General features: G+C 30.9%; 3 protein-coding genes across 4 annotated transcripts; all 3 read left to right on the top strand.

The window, feature by feature from the left end:
* Positions 1–5,923: 5,923 nt before the first annotated feature.
* On the top strand, positions 5,924–7,779 carry LOC108325400 (54S ribosomal protein L19, mitochondrial). The gene is made up of 2 exons (XM_017558468.2): positions 5,924–6,466; positions 7,458–7,779. The coding sequence occupies exon 1, from the start codon at positions 5,968–5,970 to the stop codon at positions 6,415–6,417; it is 450 nt and encodes a 149-aa protein (XP_017413957.1). The 5' UTR covers positions 5,924–5,967; the 3' UTR covers positions 6,418–6,466; positions 7,458–7,779.
* Positions 7,780–10,607: 2,828 nt separating this feature from the next.
* On the top strand, positions 10,608–14,524 carry LOC108325491 (agamous-like MADS-box protein AGL15). Of its 2 annotated transcripts, XM_017558570.2 has the most exons (8): positions 10,608–11,153; positions 12,136–12,217; positions 12,341–12,408; positions 12,577–12,676; positions 13,176–13,217; positions 13,473–13,514; positions 13,626–13,768; positions 14,224–14,524. In XM_017558570.2, the coding sequence occupies exons 1-8, from the start codon at positions 10,972–10,974 to the stop codon at positions 14,309–14,311; spliced, it is 747 nt and encodes a 248-aa protein (XP_017414059.1). In that variant the 5' UTR covers positions 10,608–10,971; the 3' UTR covers positions 14,312–14,524. The 2 variants fall into 2 exon arrangements, with proteins under 2 accessions (XP_017414059.1, XP_017414060.1); XM_017558571.2 differs by lacking the exon at positions 13,626–13,768 and having other exon boundaries at positions 10,611–11,153.
* Positions 14,525–22,714: 8,190 nt separating this feature from the next.
* On the top strand, positions 22,715–23,960 carry LOC108325571 (protein MIZU-KUSSEI 1). The gene has a single exon (XM_017558668.2). It carries the CDS (start codon positions 22,877–22,879, stop codon positions 23,759–23,761), a length of 885 nt encoding a protein of 294 aa, XP_017414157.1. The 5' UTR covers positions 22,715–22,876; the 3' UTR covers positions 23,762–23,960.
* The last annotated feature ends 982 nt before the right edge of the window (positions 23,961–24,942 follow it).

Here is a 24,942-nt window from a genome sequence, read left to right on the forward strand (position 1 = left end):
GATCACCGTTCAGGCACCGTAGAAGCACTTTCGGCGTCCAGAGCTTCAGTTTGAACCGATCGGTTTCGAGTTCTGAACTGGTAAGTTCTTCTTGTCTTTAGACGTTCGTTTTCTGGCACATGCAAACCAAGTTCTGGTTGCATGATTTCATCTTGTCTGAACCATTGTTGGTTGTTTGGTTTAGTTTGAAGATTTGTTGAGCGTTGAGGGTAGAAGGAATTTTAGTTAGGCGAACTGTATTTCTGCTTCTAGGAACTTTCGTTCACGCTCAGAGGTAAGGGAAGCTTATTTAATTTAATTTGCATGTTTACTGTGCTGTATGAACGTTCGTTGGATTGACTGAAGGAATATGATGTATGATGGTTGATATGCATGGATTGTATCAAGTATGAAAATTGATTATGATATGAATGTATAAAGTTATGAAACTATATGTTAAGAAATGAGTTGGAATATAAATGATTCTGGTATGAAATTTCCTCTATGAAAGGGTACGTTCGTCACTGAACGGTCATTGACCGTTCAGTATTTCTAGTAAACTTTGTTAGAATTGGATTCTTTCATTTGGGAAGAATCCTAGTTGAGAACGAGTGTCTTCACTTCGAAATATTGTGCATGAGCGTTCGGCCAAGCGTAGTTGGTTATTAGTGTTCGGTTATAAACTTAAGTATATATATTTATATATGTGTAATTGTATATTTTAGTTATTCTTAAACACTACTCCAATAGTATCTTAGTATATTTATCAAGCCTCTTTTCTATAAGTTTAGTAGCACTTGGTCTTATACCAAGTGTTCGTATTAAGCAAGTGTTTGGTCTTACATCAGACACTCGTTCTAGCTCCTTAAGTTAAACTTCATAATAAGAGCGTTCGTTCAAGCCCACTAGGGTTCGCTCACTATAGTGTTCAGTCTTTGACTGACATTCTGATGGTTATTGGTGTTTAGTTCCTTCAAAGGTTACGTATATTTATTGACGTTCGGTTTCTTCATGTGAATTCTTCTAAGTATTATTCTTTGAATGTCTTGAAGTGTCTGTATCCATTGGTTCCGGCCTAGAGTCTTAGTGCTTGGCATGGTCTTTTCAGTGTTCGGTTGGATCTCTCAAGAGTCAGTTCATCTAATTGGCTCACTTTGTAATTAACGTTCGTTCCCTTCGTTCCTGCGATATCTATTGCACTCGGTTTCTTTCTCAACCTGACAGTAAATCTCTTGGTCTTAATCTATTCTGGAACTGAAGACCTCTCAATCTCGCTCCAAGTGTTTGGTCTCGTTCTGAGTTAGGGTTGAAGGTTCGGTATTTGGTACCCTTACGGATCTTTGTGAGAAATGTTTAAGTGAGATGAATAATAATGAAAGATAAGAGAGGGTTGCTATCTGTTTGGTAAGTCGTGTAGCGAATATAGTCTCTTTGCGACTCTTGCTAGCTTGGGAAATTAGCCAAATTAATTCGAATAGCGAATTTGGGGCGCTATGCGAATTTTAGCTGAAAAACACTCCCCTCGTCAGGAAAATTCGCTCAGCGCACCAAGGGTGGTGCGCTGTGCGAATTTTTGCTGTCTTACCTTGCATCTTGATGCGTTGTGAGACATGGTTCAGTGAGTTTCATATTTTTCCACATCTGTTTGAGCTGTTTGATGTTGTTTGACTGCCAGGATGTATGTATGTCCATATATTTGAATTGTGTGGCTTGAAATAATGTTACTGCAAATTGAAATGATGAAATTGCGTGTGAACTGGACATCTTAGAGTGAGATGATTGAAAGTGATGTGCGGGGTGTTAATGTTGTTTTGTATAACTGTATGGAGCTTTGAACTGGTATGTCTATCCCTACACTCAAAGCACTGTTCATGCTCAAATAAAGAAGAACAGTGTGAGTGGTGAGAGTAGAGGGAGGTCCTCGTCTATAGTCTTAGAGTTTAGACATAGACAGATGGGGGATTTACCTTGCATAGTGTTGGGGAGGGTCAGTTGAACTATGCAAGTGCAAAGACGACCAATAGTTCGACAGTTATACCAATCCGGATGAGTCTTGTTGAGTGTTTGAGTCATGGTTTAAAGGGTATGCTTTAATTATTCTTTTATATGTAACTAAGCATGATGACATCGATTGATTGTACTATATGATTATTGCTTGTTTATCTAGCTCACCCTTGCTTCTTGTGGTGTGTTGCTTTTGTATGTTTTCTTTTGCGATAATCATCCACTTGGATTGGAGCAGAAATTGTTGAGGAGATACCTTTGGAGCAAGAACTAGAGGACACTGATGTTGTAGTGCAGTCTACTTAGGAATTTCCTATTTGAACGCTTGAAGTGTTGAATACTCTAAACTGTTTAAGTTTAAAATTTTGTCTTCATATTTGGATGACTGTAATTACGTACTTAATTGCAAGTCATACTCTAACTGTTCTCTTTATTTGGATGTTGACGTCTATATTATATGATTGTGGTTATTATATATTTGGGATGTCACATATATTATGTGAGTGAAATAATAAATAATATAATTACAATATTTAAATAATTAATTTTGGATGGATTTGATTTATAATGATTTTAAAACGTCAAACAATAAATTGAATTGAATCACTCTATTCTAATCCAAAAAATTTCAATTTTATAATATAATAAATCTATCCAATGGAATTAAAAAAGACAAAAAAAATATATGTATATACTCTGACGTTTCTTTCTCTTTTCTTCATAGTTAATTTATAATTCTCACCATCTTTATTTGTTTTTTTCCTAATATTTTTCCTCCTATCTTTTTTTCTCAAAATCTGATTATATGTAGAAAAATTAATAATTATTTTTAACTTGAAGATCTAGAAAATTATATTTTAGAAATGGTAGTAAAATTTGGTTATTTTAATATAAAAGAAACTATTATATACGAGTTTCATTATTTTAAAATATATTATTTTTTTAAAAACTACTTTTCTAGAGTCATTTGTCTTCTCTCTAAGGATTTTTGCACCTTGTTAATTTTTTTGAAGATCGGAGACCACCTGTGTGATCCTCACAATGAGATTTTCAACTCTACCCAATCAGTTTCTCAAATAGAGTATGTCAATTCTCTATGTTTTCTCTAGTTTCACGTTCTTCAATGTATGTGAGGTTTCTCTTTGTCGCATGTATGGTCTGAGCTTTCTCTTAGGTTCTGTACTTATCAGTGGTTCTAATGGTATACTCTAACCATGTTTTCGTGGTCTGTAAGTGTTGTTTGGTCTCTTTGAATTGAGGGAGCATAGTAGGGTTTTCTAGAGACAATTGAAGTTTCTAATAGGTAAGGGAAGCTAAAGTTATTTTATAATTTAATTATTGTGTATGAAATAATATTTTGTAGTTTATGAATCTAATGCATGTTGATAATTATGTTAAAATGATTGTTATTGAGTTTGAAGTGTTTTTGGATTGGTGGTTATTGGTTGAATGAGGTTGTTATGTTTTACTGATTTTGTTTAGAACTGATCATTAGTAAGAATGTTGTTGTTAAATTATTAGTAGTGTCAATTTGGTTCTGATGTTGAGAAAAGATGATTTGGTGTGGATTACAAGTGTTTATCCTTAGTAAAAAGAGAGATTTTGATAGATGAATTTGAGAAGTAAGGGTCTATTGATAGAAACAACAATATGAAACGTTTGGTAGGATCAATGAGACTTGTTGAGAACTTGAGTTACTAAAATTCTGATAGGAAACTAGGTATGAGTCAATAAGGTGACTTTAGAAGGTTTTATGTTCAATTTTAGGGATTTTGACTAGTGAGAAATTAAACTAAAATGTTTGGTCAAAAAGAGTGTCTAGAGTCTGTTGTGAAGTCATTTATAACTTGTTAAGACACTTAGTTTGCATAAATCTGAGTTAAAAGATGTTGTTTTGAGTTTAGGTCTTTTTGGAGTTGTCAAAACGGACTCAATGCACCTAACTCTAGGTTTAATGATCAAAGGAGTACTTTGCTTTAATTCTAAACATGATTTTCCATAAGTTTTAGGGTGTAAGGAATCCATTTGATCATTATAACAAAGCTCAAGTGCATAAAAGGTAAGTTTTGAAGTGTGCAATTTGTTTTCATGGGGTTGAGCGCCCTTAATCAGTGTGTCCAGCACTGAGCACCCCTCTTTGGACGCTTGAGCGCTAGTTTGTAGCAGCCATGGTGCCAGTCCCTAGGCGTTGAGCGCCAGTTTCCAGCAGCTAAGGCGTTGAGTGCCAGTATTTGGGCGCTTGGTTTTCCTCTTTCAAGTCTTGTTTTATGGTATTTTCTAATGTCTTGAAATCTTTTGATGAGTTATTTCTTGTACTTGATGAATTTTGTGAAATTTTAAGTGGTAGCATGCAATGTTATATGGAATGTTGTGGAAGGTTTGTGAAATGGATTATTATATGAAGTGTAAATAAAGTTATGAATATGATTATGTATGGGATTAGATGATGATGTTCAATAAAATAACAAGTATGGATTTAAGTATGATATAAAAAAAAGGAATTCCATGGAGGAATATCCTAAAATTTGTTATGTTGTGTAATGTATTTAAGTAGGGGCTCCTGGATTAGGGAATGATTTTGACACTCTCATTAACCCTATCTCAAGTAGAGATGGGTGATTATGCTGTGAAAAGTAGTAGGAGGTCCTAGTCTATAGTCACTGATTTTGGTCATAGATGTTTGACGGATTAACCTTGATGTATGACATTATGGTGGTGGTTGAGGTTGTGGTTATTATTATTCCGAGCAAGTTGCTCCACCATACACGGCTGTAGATTTCCCATGAGTTTGACATTAATACATCTATCTGGATAGTTAAAGTTTCAAAGTTGAAGGGATTTTTTCTATGTTGCTTGGTTTATAATATGGATTTTTTGTTATTGCTTTAAAAAAGATATGTATATTCTCTTGATACTTTAGTTTCCCCTTATTTTTGTATTTGTCTATGTATTGTTTTCTCCTTTGCAATGATCACCTTAATTGGTGTGAGTTTAGGAATAGAACATCTTTTCAGTTGATTCAACTTTTGGTTGAGAAAGGAACAACAAGATAGATAAATTTTGTTCTTTAAAGATATAACTTCCTCCTGTAATAGTTTCAAAGTTATTATATATGTAACGTTTTATTTTAATAGTTTTACATTATTATATTAGAATGTTACCTAACCAAACAAAATTTTAAACAATTTCTAGTTTTTTTTTTCTTTTATGAATTTTAATAAGATCAATTAAGAAAAATAATGATCTCAATTTGATTAAGCTCATACTGAATTTTTATTATGTTTAGATGTTTTGCTCAATCTCTAGATTTTGAACAACTATTTGTTTAAACTAAAACTTTCTTTAAAAAGCAAGGAATTACATGTGAGAAAAAGTTATACATTTTTTTTTATAGAACCTTAGCATAAATTATATGGATGTGTAGATCACATAATTACAATGTTTTAAAATTATTAATTTTTTTTTGTGTTGATTCAGTATATTTTAGATATTTGAACTTGAAATGAGATTTATATAATTTAAACGAAAGAAATTTTTAATCTCAAAGAAAAATATTAAAAAAGAAAATAAAATGTATTTAAAATGTATTATAGTATCTGAAATCAAAATATACTTTCAAATATTATAATTTAAAATACAGAGTCTTCAATATAAATTCTTTAATTCATAATAATTTTTTACATTTAAAAATATATTTATTATTATACAATCGATAATATTATGTACTTCGTAATAGATTATTAGATTATACAATTCAAAATCTTTCCACATCCATGGATAATTTAGATTTTTTTTACAGCAACGAAAACAGGAAGAAGGTTTGGAGGTTTTAAAAGAAATATGCAACAAATATTAAGACATTTTCTTTCTGGACCGTGCCCATGTAGAGAACTTGGGCCCGGCCCACGAGACGAAGTTTAAACCCTCACTTCAGCTACTGCCCCACGTTTCCCCAAAAAACCCCGACCACCACCACAGACCTCGATGAGCGCCGCGAAGGTAGTGGCAGCGACGATCCGGCTCACAGTGCCAGCCGGCGGGGCTCGGCCGGCGCCTCCGGTGGGGCCGGCGCTAGGTCAGTACCGGCTGAACCTGATGGCGTTCTGCAAAGACTTCAATGCGCGCACGCAGAAGTATAAGCCTGAAACTCCCATGGCGGTGACGATTACGGCATACAAGGACAACACGTTCGAGTTCACCGTGAAGTCGCCTTCGGTGTCATGGTATCTGAAGAAGGCCGCCGGGGTGGAATCCGGCAGCAGCCGCCCTGGTCACGTGACGGCGTCCTCCCTGTCGGTTCGGCACGTGTACGAGATCGCCAAGGTGAAACAATCAGACCCGTACCTCCAAAACATGCCGCTGGAATCCATTTCCAAGTCCATCATGGGAACCGCTAACAGCATGGGAATTAAGATCGTCAAGGACCTCGATTGAGGCTTTATTGATTTGAACTGCTTTCTTATGTTGTGCGATTAGGACTGAGGTTAGGGTTTTTATCTTGAGGTTGTTATTGTGCTCTTTTGAGTTCAATAGTGGAAGAGATGCTAGCACTTGCACATAAGCTTTTGTTATAATAATTATTTTGCTAATGGATGTTTTAATTGTATTGATCATGTTGACAGTTAAAAAAATGTTCTTTTAGAGGTTTTTGTTGGCAATATCAGTTATATGATCCAGTCCTTTGGTAAAAAAATATGGTAATATTACCTTTGAATATTTTATCAGTGTCAATGGGGTCTGGGATCTGCATAAAGTCGGGTTTTATCTTCTTAGTAGTATTGATCAACTATGTCTAAGAGGGTTTGGTGATGTTTTGTTCTCGGCAACTAAATGTATGAGTGCTACTTTTGGTTTTCTATTCTTGAATCTTGCTCAATTTATATCTATAGTAGATGTAGAAATCAATTTAGGTTTTAGTCTTTTAAACTGCGTATTTGTTCACATTCATTTGCCTGATGAGTCTCCAGTTGTTCTTGTCCTTTCTTGTTCGATGAACAATTTCAAGTTATGAAATTTGACAATTTACTGACCCTTTATATATGATATGTGGCTGTTGAAATTGGAGCAACTCATTTATTTGATTTCTAGAAGAATATACACATGTGCATGTAGCTAATTTAGATGGTGAACTGGTCATGCTTTGAATAGAGTAGGCATGATCGATTGTTGAGAACAAGAACCAGTTCCTCTCGGTGTGATTTGGCTGATCTTTTAAAATAAAATGGTGACTAGACAGGTTTTTTTCTGTTCGTATGCTATTGGAAGGGGAAAAAGAAGATAAAAATGATAAAGGGATTTGGGGAATGATCTGGCGAGTTTATTTTAAGCACAGAGAAAAGCAAGAAGAAGAAAATAAATGAATGAGTTTTGTAATAAGCTGCAATTATGCATTTGTAAAATCTGAATTCTGGATGCATGAAAGTCAAAGTCTTGAAGAAGCTGAAGAAACTTTGACCTGTATATGCATTTTGCAGATGCAGATTGGCATCCATTGCTGTCTGTCTTCCCTAACTGTCAGGCTTTCTTTCCATACTGCTCTGATTTCAAAATCTGGGGTAAGAATTAACAGTTAACCTGTTCCTTTTTTTTAATGTTGTTATTGTCATATCATATGTGATAGTTCTCTATTAGCTTCAACACTTAACAAGGTTTCTGAAGTTATCAGATAACAGGGGATTGATCTGATGATGGCCCTTGTTATATAATCATAGATTTGAACTTAGGAAACTAAATTATTGTTCTGAACATATAGCATTTGACCCAGCTTTTTTACTTTTTCTCATATTGTTTTTGTTTTATTCAATCTGAAGTCCCAATAATCTCAGTGGTTCTGTCTTGCAAGTTAAAAACTATATTAATGAGTCATAGCTCACTTTTGATGTTGGGATTCAATGATGAACTAAACCATACGAGTTGCTGTAAAAGTACTGTAAGATGATGAACTAAACTATATTTTTTAATTCTTAATACTGTAATTCATATTTTTAAAATAAAAATAATGTTATAAAAAAAGATTATTTGGAAAATGATACTCAGATATTTTGTTTAAAAAATAAGTACTATGAATAATTAGACTATGAATATCTAAAGGTAAATGCAAGTAATATATTATTTTGTCACTGAAAATAGAAAAATAAGACTAAAGTGAAGGAAATGAAAGCTTTCTAGAAAAGGAGTAAAATGTTTTCAATGACAAAGGTAAGATGAGAATAAATTTATTAAACTTGTTCCTCCACATCAAAAGAAAAATGAGGTAAGAATATAAAATATGTACACCTACTAATCAAATTTCAATTTCTGAGATCAATATAGGTGTCTTAACTCAGATAGTATTTAATAATTACTATTTTTTTGGTCCTCATTTCTTTTTTGTTATTTTAATTCTTCAAAATTTAAATCTTATTATTTTATTTTCTCTAGTTAATAATTGAAATTTAAAAAATAAAAATGATAAAAAATTTAAAAGAAAAACAATAAAATTAATATATCATAAAGATTTGTAGAATAATCAAACCTTAAAACTAATATTAAATAATTAGCTTGAACGCCCTTCAAGACCTGATTTTGTTACTAAATTTGTTTCGAGGTTTTGTTACTAATTTTGTGACACTTTCCTATCTTTTAATTCCTATTATTAACTCTAATTAATTTAGTAAAAATAATAAGAAGTATTAATTAAAACAATTAAGTCTTCTAAGTTTATAATTTTATCATGAATGTTTTTTTATATTAGTTTTAAATTGTGTAAAAAAAATTAATAATGTATTTTTAATATGAATATAATTTGAATATATTTATGATTATAAATTTTAAAAAATATGTAGATATATTACTTTTATCTTTAGAAATAAAATACCTATTTATAATATACTAAAATTATAATATCAAAATTAATATCTAGAAAATAATTGACAGGCATTTAAGTAAACAATAATAACTTTTTAATATAAATACAATGTTTAAAGTAAGTAAATTGTTGGTTGAGAAAATAAAATTTATAAATAATTATTTCATTGATATTAAAGAAATATATATTTAAATTAGTTAAGTCCTTAGACATATAACTACTTTGATTTTTAATTTTAATTTTTAATTTTAATTTTTAATTATATTAATTAATATTTTATTTTGAGTAACAAATTAATTGTGATTAAATATAAGAACTAACAAATAGTAAAAAATATAAAAAATGTACATTTAACAACCCTTTCTCAAAAAATCAAAACATACATATATATATATATATATATATATATATATATATATATATATATATATATATATATATATATATATATATTTACTGAAATAAATATTTTAAACACGTTTTTCAAATGCATGTAAATTATTAAAACCTGAGTTTAAAAAACAAAGGTAAGTATAAACTAGTAAGAATAAAAACCCAACTCCAAATGAAAACTATGAATTACTCCATTTATCCTCTACTCATCTATCATTTTATAAATTTTCACATCCACTTATCCCTTTATTTTCACTATATTGTTTTCTAATTTTTTGAATTACGATACTTATAAAAGTTATAAATTAAAATAAAATAATAACTTACTATGAGATTGAAATATCTATTAACATAATTATTATTTCAAAACATTACATATTTAGCACATTTGTTTTCGGAAAAATAATTAACATAAGTTAAAAATAAATTATGCATCCAAAAGTTATAAAAAAATCCAAATTTTTAAAAAATAACTATTTATGAATAAATAACTTGTCTTATTGTTTAAAATAATCTTATTATGTAGACACCCCTTTCAGATATAATTATTAAAAATTCTATCTAAAATAAAAAATATCCAAAAATATACGAATTACAATAAAAATTCAATTCATCTCTAACACCTTAAAAGCTTATTGAACTAATACTAAATAACAATCTAAAAAAAATACGCTGAATATCGGAAATATATTTTTTTTAATAGTCAATTTTAAAATCTAAAAGAATATGTTTACGAACCACACATATCCTTCTTTTAGGAAAAACACACTTCAAACAGAAAACTTCCTTAATTAACAATAACAAAAAATAAAGTTGTCATGTCTTATTAACAGTAATAGAACAATAAGAGCACTGTCATTTTCAAATATGATCATGTTTTCTATCTGTTACACTACTTTTAAATTTAAAAAAAAATCATAATTGTTTGAATTACCAATATAAGTAAATTTAAATATGGTAATTAGATATATTTTAATATTTGAACAAAATCTATAACTCAAGATGAAACCATAAATAGCTTAAAAATAATAAAGGAAAGTTTGTTTTAATCACTACTATTCTAAACATTTCCTACACCTCCTTTCTAATTTTGTTTTAGTACTTTTTTTTAACAATTTACCCAATCACCTTTTCTTTAATCCACATAAAGTCAAATATTTATATAAAAATCTAAGAAAAATACTAAATAAAAATTAGAAATTTAAATCAAAACAACATTCAAAGATCGAATCTGAGATTCCCATCTCAGAATAGATTTTACCAACCCCTATTTTTCAGAAAAAAAATATATCACTTATAAAACAAAAAAGATAATCTATTTAGATGAAAAGAAACATCATGAAGATGGTTGGAATTCCTAGTACCATCCAAAGATAAAGTAAGATTGTATGAGAAAAAACTTTCCTAGAAGTGGCGATTACCTACTCCCCAAGCAAATAGTATCCCATATTAGGATCATTGCCACACATAGTAATCCATCTGTCACTTTTCTCCCAAGATTCTAATTTTGGTCACTCTTTCCATTTTTGGTGGTCTCTGCAGAATCCCAATCCTCTCCAACAACAATATAGTTGTGTTTTTTTTTATTTTGTGTGTGCTGTGTGTCTTGCATATAAATAAAGAACCTCTTTTGAGGTCCTTCTTTTCATGCCCATCTTTCCCCTCTTATTCTGAATGCTGGTGGGTTCAGTGTTTGGTGAGGAAGGATAATAAAGGTTGGTGCTTTGTGAGAGGGAAGAGAAAAAAACATGGGGAGGGGGAAGATTGAGATTAAGAAAATTGAGAATTTGAACAGCAGACAGGTTACCTTTTCCAAGAGGAGAAATGGGTTGCTCAAGAAGGCCAGAGAATTGTCTGTTCTATGTGATGCTGAGGTTGCTGTCATCATATTCTCTAGCACTGGCAAGCTTTATGAGTTTTCAAACACAAGGTGCTTGCTTGTTTCACCCCTTTGTTCAAATCTGAAACCTTTCACAAACAAAAATGATTCTTTTTAGGATTTTGTTTGTTTTTAGGATACAAGGTAATCTTGCTAGATATTTAGTTTTTTTTTTCATGAAAGTTGTTTGGGGTGGTGATACTTGTGGACCAAGTAAACAGGTTTGCTGTTCTTTGTATTGGAGAACCATTTAAGAGTTTAAAGGAGAACAATTGTTTTGTTACAAGAAAAAAAACGTGGAGGGTTTTTATCAGACAAATGTTTGAATTTGGATTTTTGTTAAGGTTTAAGCTAAAGGTGTGGTTCTGATGAATTTATCTTTTGTGGATGATGTGAATGGTGAGGTTAGTTAAAAGAAAATTAACTCTGCAAGACAGAGAAAGAGATTTTTAGGGGTAGAGATAGAATTATACTCTACATGCATTTTGTGGCTATGGGATCAATGAAGAAACAAGTACTGAAACTGAGTTGTGTTCATGTATGATGTATCTGGTTTGATGAGTTGAAGAATCCCATCTTGTGCTATTCTAGATTCCTAATGCCAAAAAAACATCTATGGTAGTAACCATCACATTAGGGTCTACAATTTTCTACTTTTTTTCTAGTCCAAATTCTGCCTTAATCAGTTATTGACAATTAGCCATGTTTAGACTATCTTATTTAGAGAGCTTCCTGAGAATATTCTAAAAATAAGTGATTATTGCTCCAAAATTTAGCTGAAGTAAATATGGGGACAATAATAAAACATATCTTTTAGTTTTCTTTTAAAACTTAGATGCCATTTTTTAAATGCAAGGATATAATTGTGATAGAAGATTTTTTTCCATCAAATTTAATACTAATTTGCTAGTCCAAGCTCATGCTGGCCTTTTAGCAACTTTCAAATGCTCTTACTGTTCTTGCAACTGTTTATATGATCCACCTGAGGCTTACTTTTTTCTTATGATTAATGAATTTTATTTCATTTATGAAGCATGGAGCATACCCTATCAAGGTATATGAAAGGCACAGAATTGGATTCTGCAGAGCAACCTATTGATGTGTCCCCAAAAGATGTATTTAAATGTTTCCCTCTAATATCTTAAAGCATCACACTTTTTTTAATAAACCCCTAACCCTTTTAAGTTAATCTTTCTCAGTATATAGTTTGAAGTGTTATTATTCATGCTTTTCAATAGGTTACGGTTATGGAGCCTGATACAGATCTTTTGATGGATGAAATAACAAAGCTTCGATCTGCATACTCGTAAGTTTCACTGACACTTTATATAACTAATCAGCAATGCTATTGCAACTAACTGATACAATCATTAGTGAAACACCTTAATGAAATGACCCAATAATGGAACTACCTCACTGTATTTTCTATCTCGTGTGTTGATTTTTTTTCTGATAATATTCTCAAATTGTGTAGAAATATGAAGGGTAAGGAGCTTGATGGATTGAGCCTTAAAGAGCTGCAGCACCTAGAAAAGCAGCTGAGTGAAGGGATATTAGCTGTCAAAGACAGGAAGGTACTGAGATCAAATACCAACAGTGATGTAATTGATTGTATTATTTTGATTCGTAATTTCCTTAATCCTTACAAGATTTTCTCTACACTATTCCATGCATGTTAATATGGTCATATTCAGACAGAGTTTGATCCTTTTTAAGGGTATTTGACCACAGTGATTCATTTCCTTATTATGTATAGTAGTCAATAGCGGAATAAAAGAGTGGCCTTTGGCTGCTATGGATTCAAATAATGGCCATAATAGCAGTTTTTTGCTTGTTATGGCAGAACTGTCCAAGTCTAATAAGCTTCAAAAATATTTTTAAATAATGATTAGTTCATTAGTAAGTACTTATTGTAAAAAAAAACGAATAACTAGATTGTAACCAGGTTAATCATATTTTATTTCTGACATGTTTATCAGTTACTAAATTCAACCACTTATTCAGTTCTTCAGGTCAAGACTTATATATGAATCTGCTGTGATTAATCTTATTCCTCACAATATATTGTTTCAGGAACAAGTACTTGTAGAACAACTTACAAGGTCCAGGATACAGGTACAGGGTTCTTCTTGCTCTTTTCATCTCGTTTTCATTCCACAACATAGCTAGTAAAGAGTCAATATTTATGGTAATTGTATTCCTTCCAAAGCCTAACTTTAAAGGAAAAATTTCAGAGGTTCATTTGTTCAAAGTCATTATTTCTTTATGTTTGTAGAATAATAATGGATTATACTCTAATGGAAGAGAATTTGGAATACAGCTTTCTTTTCATAAGTTGTTTTTTAACAAGTTCTCCAAATGTATCTGCAGGAGCAAAAAGCTATGCTGGAGAATGAAGTTCTGCGTAAACAGGTGAGAACCAAACCTGATTTAAGAGTAAAAACTATAAACTATCTCAAATTAACCTTTGAAATCTGGAAACAGCCAATCTTCTTACTCGTCTTTAATTTGAACTGTAAACAGCTTGAGGAGATACAAAATAAAACAAAGACACAGTTCCTTGAATTTAGTTGTTTGGATAGAACATTTTCCAAGAACAGTTCAAAGTCTCTTTTCAATTGTGCTTCAGAGGAAAATGGTCATTCAGATACTTCTTTGCAGTTAGGGTATGTCATCATGACTCCCTTTGTTCTTATTGAAACCTATTTAGAAACTGAAATATGTTGCACAACATGGATATGGACACTTTGACATGTGTAAACTCTAAAATGTAGGACATGGGGATACTGATCTATATATTTCATTATTATGAATTATTTAAATTGACAATCAAGAATTATGTATTCAAAATCATCTATAAACAAAGTTAGTCAAATATAACAATATAAACATATTGCTACTTGATATTAAAATGAGAGATTAAATAAAAACATTCTCAATAATGGATATATAATCTAAAGATTCCTAATTATATAGGATTTATTCCTTAACATTGTAATTGAGTTGAATATAAGTTTTGACATCAGCTAATGAATGATTATGACGTTCTCTAAGGTGAAAAAGTTGAATACTATTGACATTAGCCAAAAGGGTTTCATGCTTGTGAATTTTCTTGTTTCAGGTTGTCAACACCAGATTATGGTCATCAGAGGAAAGGATGGAAAATAGAACCTTGCAACGACTCAGGGAGTCAAGTGGCTTCACAGTGACATTTTTGTACTGAAAGCTTTCTTCATCTGCCACCTTTAAGTTTTAGAATATAGAGATAGTTTTAGGCAAATTAAATAAATTTTATGTTTAGTTCATAAATTTTTGGCTTTCACCAGCATTTGGTTGCTGAATTAGGTTAAAGTTTCATGCTAAATGGCCTTACCATGTTGAAATACTTTAGTCATTTAGTTCAACCAAACAGTTTTCAGGTATTAAGATGGTTGATTAGATAAAAAAGGTGGTTTTTGAGGTCTCCCTCTCTTCCTCTCTCTCTCTCTCTCTCTCTCTCTCTCTCTCTCTATATATATATATATATATATATATATATATATATATATGTAATAATGGATCTTTAGGATTATTTGTTGCAAAATTCAAGTGAACTTGGTGGAGAATTATAAACTTATGAGTTGATGGGAGGGATCTTTTTTCACTCTACAAACATGTACCAAGGCAAGTGTTGTGAAACCAAATATATAAAATAATCAAATTACTATAAGACATTTATATTTCATTTTCATTTTTCTTAGTGTAATGGTTACAAATGAGTTATTTATTAGAATTAATAGATTAAAAAGATGAAGTATAAGAGTGAAGAGTAGAATAAACAATTTTGACTGTGGAATAAATAATTTTGGAAGAGGAATAACTACATTATGTATATTTAAAGTTTCCAACAAACGTTAGTCATTATTTTGGGTGTGTTTACACTTTGTATTTGCTAGAAATTTTCTAAGTTTTCTTTTTTTTCCCTAATCATAAATCAATATTACAATGACACCTCACAAATTTATTAAAATAAGTAATCTCACATCTCAAATAAATATCAAAATATGTTCTTTGTGACATTTTCGACACAAATAATAAAATATTTTACTTGTTATTGTAAAAGCTTCAACAAAATTCATCATGTGTTGACTCAAATCTCACAGTATCAAGAAGTTGTTTTAATGAGATATCATATCAACTTTGTGTGATATTTCACTCCAAATTTTCTAATTCAGTTTATGTGAAGGTTAATTGTCAGAACCATTAATTTCAGCTGTGAGTGGAAACCAAGTGTAGGTGAAAGGGTTTAGAAAATTCAGAAAGTGGAAGACAGGTGTGTGTAGCTGATTGGTCGATCGATTTTTGACAATAGTATATAAGTAAAATTTTCAAACATTGAGCCACTTTTGCATGCACCTCTTCTCTCCAAACTTTCTGAGTTTCTCCTCCTTCTCTCTACAATTCTCCTTCTTCTCTCTAAAAATCTTCACTTTCTCCTTCTTCTGATTATCATCTAGGTTGTGTCTGAGTTCTTCCTTGGTGGCAAGAGTTTCTTTTCCATCAATCTAGTTGCTGTGTGAAGTGGGTATGTAAACTCATTCTTCTTTTTAAGTTTTGGAATTTCCTAAAACATGCAAGACTGTTTAGCTTGCATGTGTTCTTCATCTATCTCTCTAAAACTGTTTCTGTCTTTGATCCTTTGGTTGGTCCCTTTTCGCCGATCGAAATTGTAATAGGTTGCTTTAGAAGTGGTTGCCGGTTAGTTAAAGTGGTGGAAGCTTAGGAAGTGCCTAGTTTATTCAAGGTAAGGGAAGCTAGTGATTTAATTATATTTTTCAGTGTTTGGAATTGATGTGTAGACGCTTGCATGTATGAATAATGGTGTGTTTAATTGAATTGTATTCAAATTCTATGTTTGGCCGAGACATGTGAACTGGACTGGGGTTTGCCTGTTGTAGAACGTTCGATCATTTCTGGTTTGGGAATGAAAGCATGTGAAAATGTGAGTGGTGAGCAGTGTGTAATAGATTCAGTGAAATAGGTTTAAAATAACTTAGAAATCAAGTTTGGAAGATTAGAAATTAAGAAAAATGTCTTGTTTTGGTTTAAGAAGTGTTATTCAGAGTTTTGCTTTGATTGACCGTTCGACCGTGTTACGTACTCAGTCATTTACAGGTGTTCGGTCTATTAGAGGTATTATCTAAGTATGACCGTTCGGTCTGATCATAATTTTCTGATATTAAACTAGAGTTCGGTTTAAGTTATGAGTGTACGGTGTAAGCTCTTCAGGATTGGATTAAGTTCCTAGTATTCGGTTTCTATAGCGGTCGGTCAATAATAGCGTTCGGTCATTTTCTTCTGTTTTGTCTCTTACGAAGCGTTTGGTTCTCTCGGTTGGGTAGTGGGAAAGTGTTTGGTCTCTAACGTTCACATGATATCTTTATTTTATGAATGAAAATGTAACCGATGAATGATAGATTTTGTTAAATATGAGAATTGTGACCTTTAAATACTATGGAAGAGAATTCCAAGGCGGAATGTCTCGTGTATGGTTATTGAATTGTAAAGTATGAATATGGATATGCTAAGCTGGCGTTCATCCTGAAATTCTATGAGTATCATTCTCACATAGAGAGGTATTTCATTTGTGAGAATAGCAGGAGGTCCTACCACCTCAGGGTGCCGAGGTAGCTATTATGGGATTAACCTTGGGTAGTAGCTTGATTGGTGTCAGCTGTTACACTACCACAAGTGTAAGGACGACTGTAGCTACATATTCATACAATCTGGATGGTCAAGTCATAGTGTTCGATTTATATATATATATATGAATGGTGGTGTTCAGTTTGTATGTGATTAAATGTATTAAGTGTTTGCATGATGTACCGTTCGTTTTTGTACGTATTGAACTTGCATGAATTGTATATATGTGTTTATAATTAAATTACATTAGCTTACCCTACTTTCTTGTTTGTCTTGTTTTATCTGTCCGGTTATCTTTTCTTTTGCAATGATCTTCCTGTGTATGTGAGCAGAAGGTGATGAGTGTTCGGTGGAACAAGCATTGGAAGGCGAGGACCCTGTTGCTTAAGTTAAGACCGCTCAATCATTAGTTGTTTATAGTTTTAGAATGGATCGATCAGTCAATAGGCTTAACCTATCTTTTGTAAACCGATCGGTTTAAACAGTGTGTTGTATCACTGTTCGATTTATGTCTTTATTTTTGTATCAGAGTTATGTTGTTCTGTAAAGTTTTTAGTTTTATGGTTATTTTGGATAACTGTACTGTTAAAATACTTTACTAGCTTTATGTGAACTGGTCTATCATATTATTATATGTGATTAATCTATAATATAGTATTATGCTATATTTTGGGATGTTACATCAATCAACATTATCCCTTTCGATTATATATAATATTTAATCAATAATTATACTTGTGTATTATAATTTGGAATAGTATTTTCAACTCCAAATTTTGTAGTTGTTTAATTCAAAATGCTGTTTTCAAGTTTTGAATTGCAAAATCCAAAAGAAAAAAATAAATTCAAAGTTTTACTTATAAATTCCTCAATTTGAAAAAGTTATGGATTGTTTAATCTAAGAAAACTTTCACATTATACAACAGGGAACGAAATAAAACGACCTTCAGATGTTAAAAAGAAAGAAGAAGAAAGAAAATGGAGCTATGGGAGGTTCATAAACATATAATTCTCAAAGAGCAAAATAGGTAATATGAAAAATATTATGGAGTAAGAAGTTACAAGGTGCAAGAAGAATTTTGCTTTGGGCCAGATCATGTGCTTTCTTGTTCAATTTGTTCAACTTAAATAGGGAGCTTCTTTCCTACACCCATTCACCCCAAATTTTTCATAATGACCAAAAGAACCTTTTGACTTTAACCAGGTTTAGGTTTTGTGAAGGAGTAATGGAGGTCAAATTGTGGAAGAAGAATGTAAGTTTTTGTTCTTGGAGTGTTAAATCATAGCCCCACTTGCGGGATTTTGGTGAGATGTAAGGAGGCAATTTTTTATTTTGATTATTTATTCATGAACATGCACAATATTTCCATTTTTATTTTTATTTTTTTTTCAAAGTTTATTTTAAATTAAAAATAATTTTTATAATAACATGCGTGATACTTTCTCGTTTATTTTAAACTATTCTATTCACTATTGTTATTTAAAATTAAAATTAGCCTGTTGGAGTATTTCTTTTTAAGCTACTCTTTAAATGATCCTTGTCAGAAAAAGTTATTAATTTATTAACGTGTTTGGTGGACTTTTAATTATTATTTTCTTTATACACTTGATCTTTTACTATGTACCCAAACAAAGCCTTCCGGAGTCAAGTTAACAATTATTAAATTTAATTTATTCATTTTAGTGTGGAGTTAGTCTTTATCTTAAGATTGTCAATTTATTGAATTAAATTCGTTCGGTTTAGTGTGAAGTTCAATTTATCAGAATAAATTTGTTTGTCTTAGTGCTATGTTCAATTAATTAGACTAAATCTGTTTGTTTTAGTGTAAAGTTGAAGTTATCGAAGTTAATCCATTCGTCTTAGTGAAATGTTCAATTTATTAAAGTAAATCTATTCGTTTTAGTGAGAGGTTCAATTTATCAAACTTAACACATTTGCCTTAGTATTGTATTGGTCTTTGTGTCAAGATTATATGTCTAAAGTGTAATAAATAAAAACTTCACATTTAAATTAACACTTTTTGATATGATACCGATATCTTGCACAAATAATCGTGCTAACATTGTTTTTATGCAAATAAATTTTTGCTCTATATAAGTCTAAACTTGTACTTGTCTATAATTTGAGTATTTTTAGATTTTTCGTCTTCTCATCTTAAAAACTCGAATTTAGGTAATTATATCCTATGGATAAATTATTTTAAGATGAGATGAACATTGATTTATACAACTAATGATTACTTCAATCTCAATTTTGAAAAGACTATTTTAATTTTAATTGCCTTCATTTTTCTTATTTAATTTCTTTCATAAATCATTTTAAGTGTCTCCTTCCAATTTAATCTTTGAATAAAAACTTTGATCATACAAAAAAATAAAATAATTTTTCAACAAACATAAAATAATTAATAACATTAATAATATAATATAAATAATATCTAAACATACTTTTCTTATATTAATTAAGTTTTGAAATTTTTCATAAACTTATCTATTTTAAATATAAATATATCTAAGCACTATAGTATTACTTTTACTATTACTAATATTATCAGTACTACTCTTATTACTAATAATATTATTAGTAGTATAATATATTACTACTATTTCTAGTATTATGAAGATACTCTTCATTAATAATTTTATGTGCTCCATATTACCAAACTCTAAATATATTATTATCTTCAAATATACATAATTACAACAATAATTACATATTATTTCTCTTAAAAAACCGACTCGTGTACGATCTTAGACTAGTTTAAGTCTAAAAGTATAATAAAAGGAGATAATAACTTTTTATATCTCTGTTCTCATTGGGGCACACATGAAACTCTTACCATAAGTGTCATTCCAAAAAAAAATTAAAAATGAAATTCCAAACATTGGGTGGAGTCATAGGAACCACATATAAAAAAGGTGGGTCCTTTTATGATTTAGATGTTGCAATTTCTTATACTAATTATATATTTTTTAAAACAAAAAGATAATTAAGGCTTATATATTTTGAACATTTTTTAATAAGCAAAAGCTATTTTAATGTAACCTACCCTTGTCAAATGACATAAACACTTTTCCATGATTCCTTATATTAAAATGGTTTGTTAACCGATCCACTGGATCTTGGAGGCATAATCCTGGCTTTGGAACCGTCCAAAATCATAATTAACTCAATTTTTCTTTTACATGCCCAATGATGAAAGCAATCAATCATTAATTCAAATATTATATCAGATATTCAGAAATACAAAAATTGGAGAAAGTGAAAGATATAATTGTATTTAAAATTAATTTAAAATTTTAATTTTTTAAATTTAAATATTTTCGAGTGAGTTGTTATAAAATGATTTTATTCTTTGAACGGTTCAAAATGTTTTGTATTTTTAAATTTTTTTTATTTAATTGTAAATATAATTAATTTGATATTATTATAGTTAATTAATTTAGATTTGGAAAAGTGTGGGAGAAAGTGGGTTGAGTGAAACAGCATAATTGTGATTGACCTGAGCTTATGATGATCGTCAGCCTCGTGTCATGCAATTTTGTAATATATTCCCCACTTTCTAGGGTGGCACCAGCACGCGCCTCCATTTCATATCCATTTTTTCTTTCCTTTTCTTTTCAAAATGCTCATTTCCTATATCTTCTTCTCTCTCTCCCCCACATTAATATATTTCTTTTAATTATTTTTTTTATTCTTTAATTAAGTTATTCGTATAAATTATTCATTATTTTTCAATAATAACTAGAATGGTTGAAAATCTTGAATTCACGTAATTCGGTTTCAAATTTTGGATTACTCATCAAGATAATTTTTTTTAATCACTTATTTTATTTTACTTGTTTTATTTTATCTTTACGTGCGGGTTTATGGGACTCTTTATTAAAGATGATTTTCTTATACTATTACATTATATTTTAGGGAAATTATTATCACAACCAGCTTGTTTGAAAGTTAATAATCAATGTATGAACTTTAGATTATAACACCATTTAACAATAATGAAACTTAAAGCATATAAATGAATAGATCATCTTCATCTAAATAATTTTAAAGCAATAAATTTACGAGTTCTATTGAATTTATGAGTCTTATATAAAGTGTTTATTTTTTTTATTTATAGCAAATATAACTTAAACTTATATTTAGATTCCTCGACACTCTATTAAGAGAAAATTATAATTTTATTTTTTAAAACTTTAATATGTAATTTTAGTTATTATTTTGTATGAGTAAAAAAAGGTTATTATTATAATTTTTAGACGTGTTACTGACAACAATTTAATTAATGGTATTTCAGGAAAAAAATTAGACGTGTTACGTAAATAAACCAGTAATTTACTCTTTATACATTTACTAAAATATTTCTTGTGAAAAAATTGTCCTCTAATTATTAAATGTACAATTGTTGGATATTCATCATTATTAAAAACAAGACCAATTTCCTTTCAAATAGAAATAATTTTCATCTTATTAATCAATTTTATGAGTGAATTAGTTCTTAAATCTTCTTATACTTGTGTTAAAAAATTGCAAATTAAAATATTTCGTGCTGAAGGATCTTAGTATAATAGATTTGACCAAAGTTTAGTCAAGCAATATAAAGCTCTAAATATTATAAATATAAAAAGATTCAGTCTATAATGCATAACCCATCTCAGTGAATATACATATTTTGCAAGAAAGAAATGGATAAATTTAATAATATGATTGCAAAAAGGATAAATGATTATTAAATAGTGCATGTTGTGTGTGGAATTGATTCATTCCATGAGCTAAAAAATATATGAAGCAAGTTTTGATATCTTAGTTAGTTAGGTCACACGAATGTGCAAGAAGGTACTCAAATGTTTATAGCTTATTATTGGATTAGAAGGTGTGTCATAAAGTTAATTAATTAGTAGACATAATCGCTTCTTAATCAAGGATTATAGTTTTGTTAGGGATATGTTTGCAGATAATATACATATAAAACACAGACATCAAATCAATGTGCATGTCTCACGAATGTGTCTCTGAATTTTCATACTTTTATTTATTTACTTTTGGACTTCATGCAGGTCCCCATATCACGCATGTTTCCACCATAATTATCATATCTCTCCATCATTTTAATCCAACGGTCAACACAAAATCATACAAATAAACAAAACTTTAATGACCTAATAAATCAAAACCAGCTCATCTATTAGATCTTCTCAATTTTTTATTTTTCTGCATTTCAACAACATCTTCTTACATACAAAGATTTCCCACATTCTTTCATAAGCCTAAATTATTCTTTTTCTTCCTTCTCACAACTATTTAACACTTTTTTTTATAATTAAGTTTCTATTTATTTTTAATAATTAGTCTTTTCAATTTTACGTATTATCACTTCATAAAATCATTACTTTTATTAGAGATTTTTTAGGTGTTTAAATCTAACCACTTTTGCAAAAACTATTTTCCCTAATTTCTTTGGATTCCTAATGCATCCCATAAATAGAGTTTCTATGTCAAAATCAAGTCAAGACAAGATTTCAGATTTATATATACATTCCCATCACCCCTACTTATGATATTTTCTATTTTTCTCTTTTCTTCCCAATTTAGCTAATTTGTAAAAAGTAAAACAAGTTTTGCAAAATTACTAATGGAGTAGTAGTAGCTAGTGTGTGTGTGTGTGTGATAAGGCAAGAAGGACCCACGGATGAAGGTTAATATTTTAGATTTTTCTAGGTCATTAAATTAAACATCAGCATCATTTGTAATGTTAAAAGTGTTAATTAGTCGAGTAAATTAATGAGATATAAGCACGTTATAAGTTGGATTTAGATGGTATAATATGAAAGTGATATTATGATTAAGCAACATAAAGATGATGGTTGTTGTTAGAAGTGTAGGACCATTCCCAATACAAAAGTAAAACAAATTATGATCATCGCAACCACAACCCTCCACACCCTCCCTTTATATTCCTCCCCTCCCCCAACACCATAATCACCTTGTCGGTCCCTCTCCTTCTTCTTCTTCTTCTTCCTCCTCTTTCCAAAATTCAACCTTTATTTACAATCCTTCATTCACTCCAAAACCCCATCAATAACACAGCATGAAACACCACCATCAAAATCAACACCAACAACAAATCTTCCAAAGAAGCTCGAGTGCATGCACAGCCACAACACGAAACACCCGAAGAATCCTACCTTCCACCCTCTCTCACTCCCGCGCCTCCGAATCCGAGGATGTCTCCGACAAACTCCTCGTGGGACGAGGATCATCGCCTTCGGTCTCCACCTTCTACCATCAGCAGCAACAAAAAGGGCAGAAACTAACGCCACAAAACAAGTTATCCACCCTCATACGTTCCTTCCTCAACATCTTCACGTTCCCCACGATGATCCCCACATGCAAGTGGCTCACCATCCCCTCGCATATCTCCATCACCCCCTCTCTCGGCCGGAAAGTCACCGGAACCCTCTTCGGCCACCGCCGCGGTCACATATCCTTCGCCGTGCAGCTCCATCCCCGCGCCGAGCCCCTTCTCCTCGTTGAACTCGCCATGTCCACCTCCTCCCTGGTCAAGGAGATGTCCTCTGGTCTCGTGCGTCTGGCGCTCGAGTGCCAGAAAGTGTCGACGTTCTCAGCGTCCACTAATGGTGGTCGGCAACACCACAAGAGACTCTTTCAGGAGCCTTCCTGGACCATGTACTGCAACGGCAGGAACTGCGGCTATGCAGTGTCCCGCACGTGCGGGGACCTCGACTGGCACGTGCTGACCACCGTCCAGAGCGTGTCCGTCGGCGCCGGCGTGATCCCCCTTCTGGAGGACGGAAAAGGTGGCGGCGGCGGCGGTGGGTCGGAGGGCGAGTTGATGTACATGAGGGCACGGTTTGAACGAGTTGTGGGGAGTCGTGACTCGGAGGCGTTTTACATGTTGAATCCCGATGGTAATGGAGGACCTGAACTTAGTATTTTTCTATTGAGAATATGATGTGAAGATTGTTGACAAAAAAAAAAAACAGAGAGAATTGTCATAAAACTTTGTTGTTTGAAATAGTTTAAGGAAACAAAATTAGGTTCGGATTAAGATTGATGTATTGTTTAGGTTGATCTCACTTGTTTGCTATTTTTTTTTTCAATTATGTCCATATATATATATATATATAAAGATGAAAAGATATGTGATTTAATTTCTGATCATATATATATGTAAACTTTCTGCTTATGGGTGATTCAGTTGATCGAGTTTGTAATGTAGTAAATGTTTATGACAGGGACCTGAAAGGGAGAGATAAGAAAAAAAAAATAGATGAATTACGTGTAGGAATAAATTAATTGGCTTATTTTATTGGGCAATTCAATATATGAAACAGTATGATTGGATCCTCAATCAATCTTTTTGCATGTGAAGCAAGTTTAGTGGCCTGCAACAAGCCTACATAATGGGTAACAATATTATATATTATTTTTGTTTTGTTTCTTATATATAAAGAGAAGAGGATAAATTATTATTTGATTAGTTGTAGGTGTGTCACTTTTTTAATATTTAACGATTAATGTTAGTGTGTCTTAATATTGTCCATATTCCATTTCAATCTAGCATATATAGTAAAAATCAATCATTATATTTGAATTCTTGTTCGTTTTAGAGCTGTATTTAAATTATTATTCAGTCATTTTATGTTCTAAGCTCAATTTTTTAAAAGATATAAGGTCAATGAGTACATTTAAAGATTATTTATTTTTCTTTAAAATGTGACCTAATTGGTTAAAAAAAAGGAGAATAGGTATAAGTTCTACCCTCACTTTATACTCGTTATTAAAGCTATTTAAAACTTTTTGGTTACAGGAACAATATTAATCTATCTTAAAAAGCTTTTTGGTTGCATATCATAGGAAAAACAGTATTGTAAACATTTATTTTTTCAATTCATACCATTAATTATTCTCCAGATCATGTATGACTCTTCTCTCTCACATAAATAATATCAATTATGACTTTTAAAAAAATCACTTTGATATTTCATGAGGTTTTTTTAGTGTATATATAACTGGAATTAAGGGTATGTCAGGCAGAGGAAGGAAAATAAAAGAAAATGAGATTAAATATAGTGAGAAGTGTACCTATTTGTTTTCACAAGTTTTCATTTTCAAAAATAATAATTAAATAAA

The sequence above is a fragment of the Vigna angularis genome, chromosome 3, assembly GCF_016808095.1.
Source record: "Vigna angularis cultivar LongXiaoDou No.4 chromosome 3, ASM1680809v1, whole genome shotgun sequence".
Taxonomy (NCBI): Eukaryota; Viridiplantae; Streptophyta; class Magnoliopsida; order Fabales; family Fabaceae; genus Vigna; species Vigna angularis.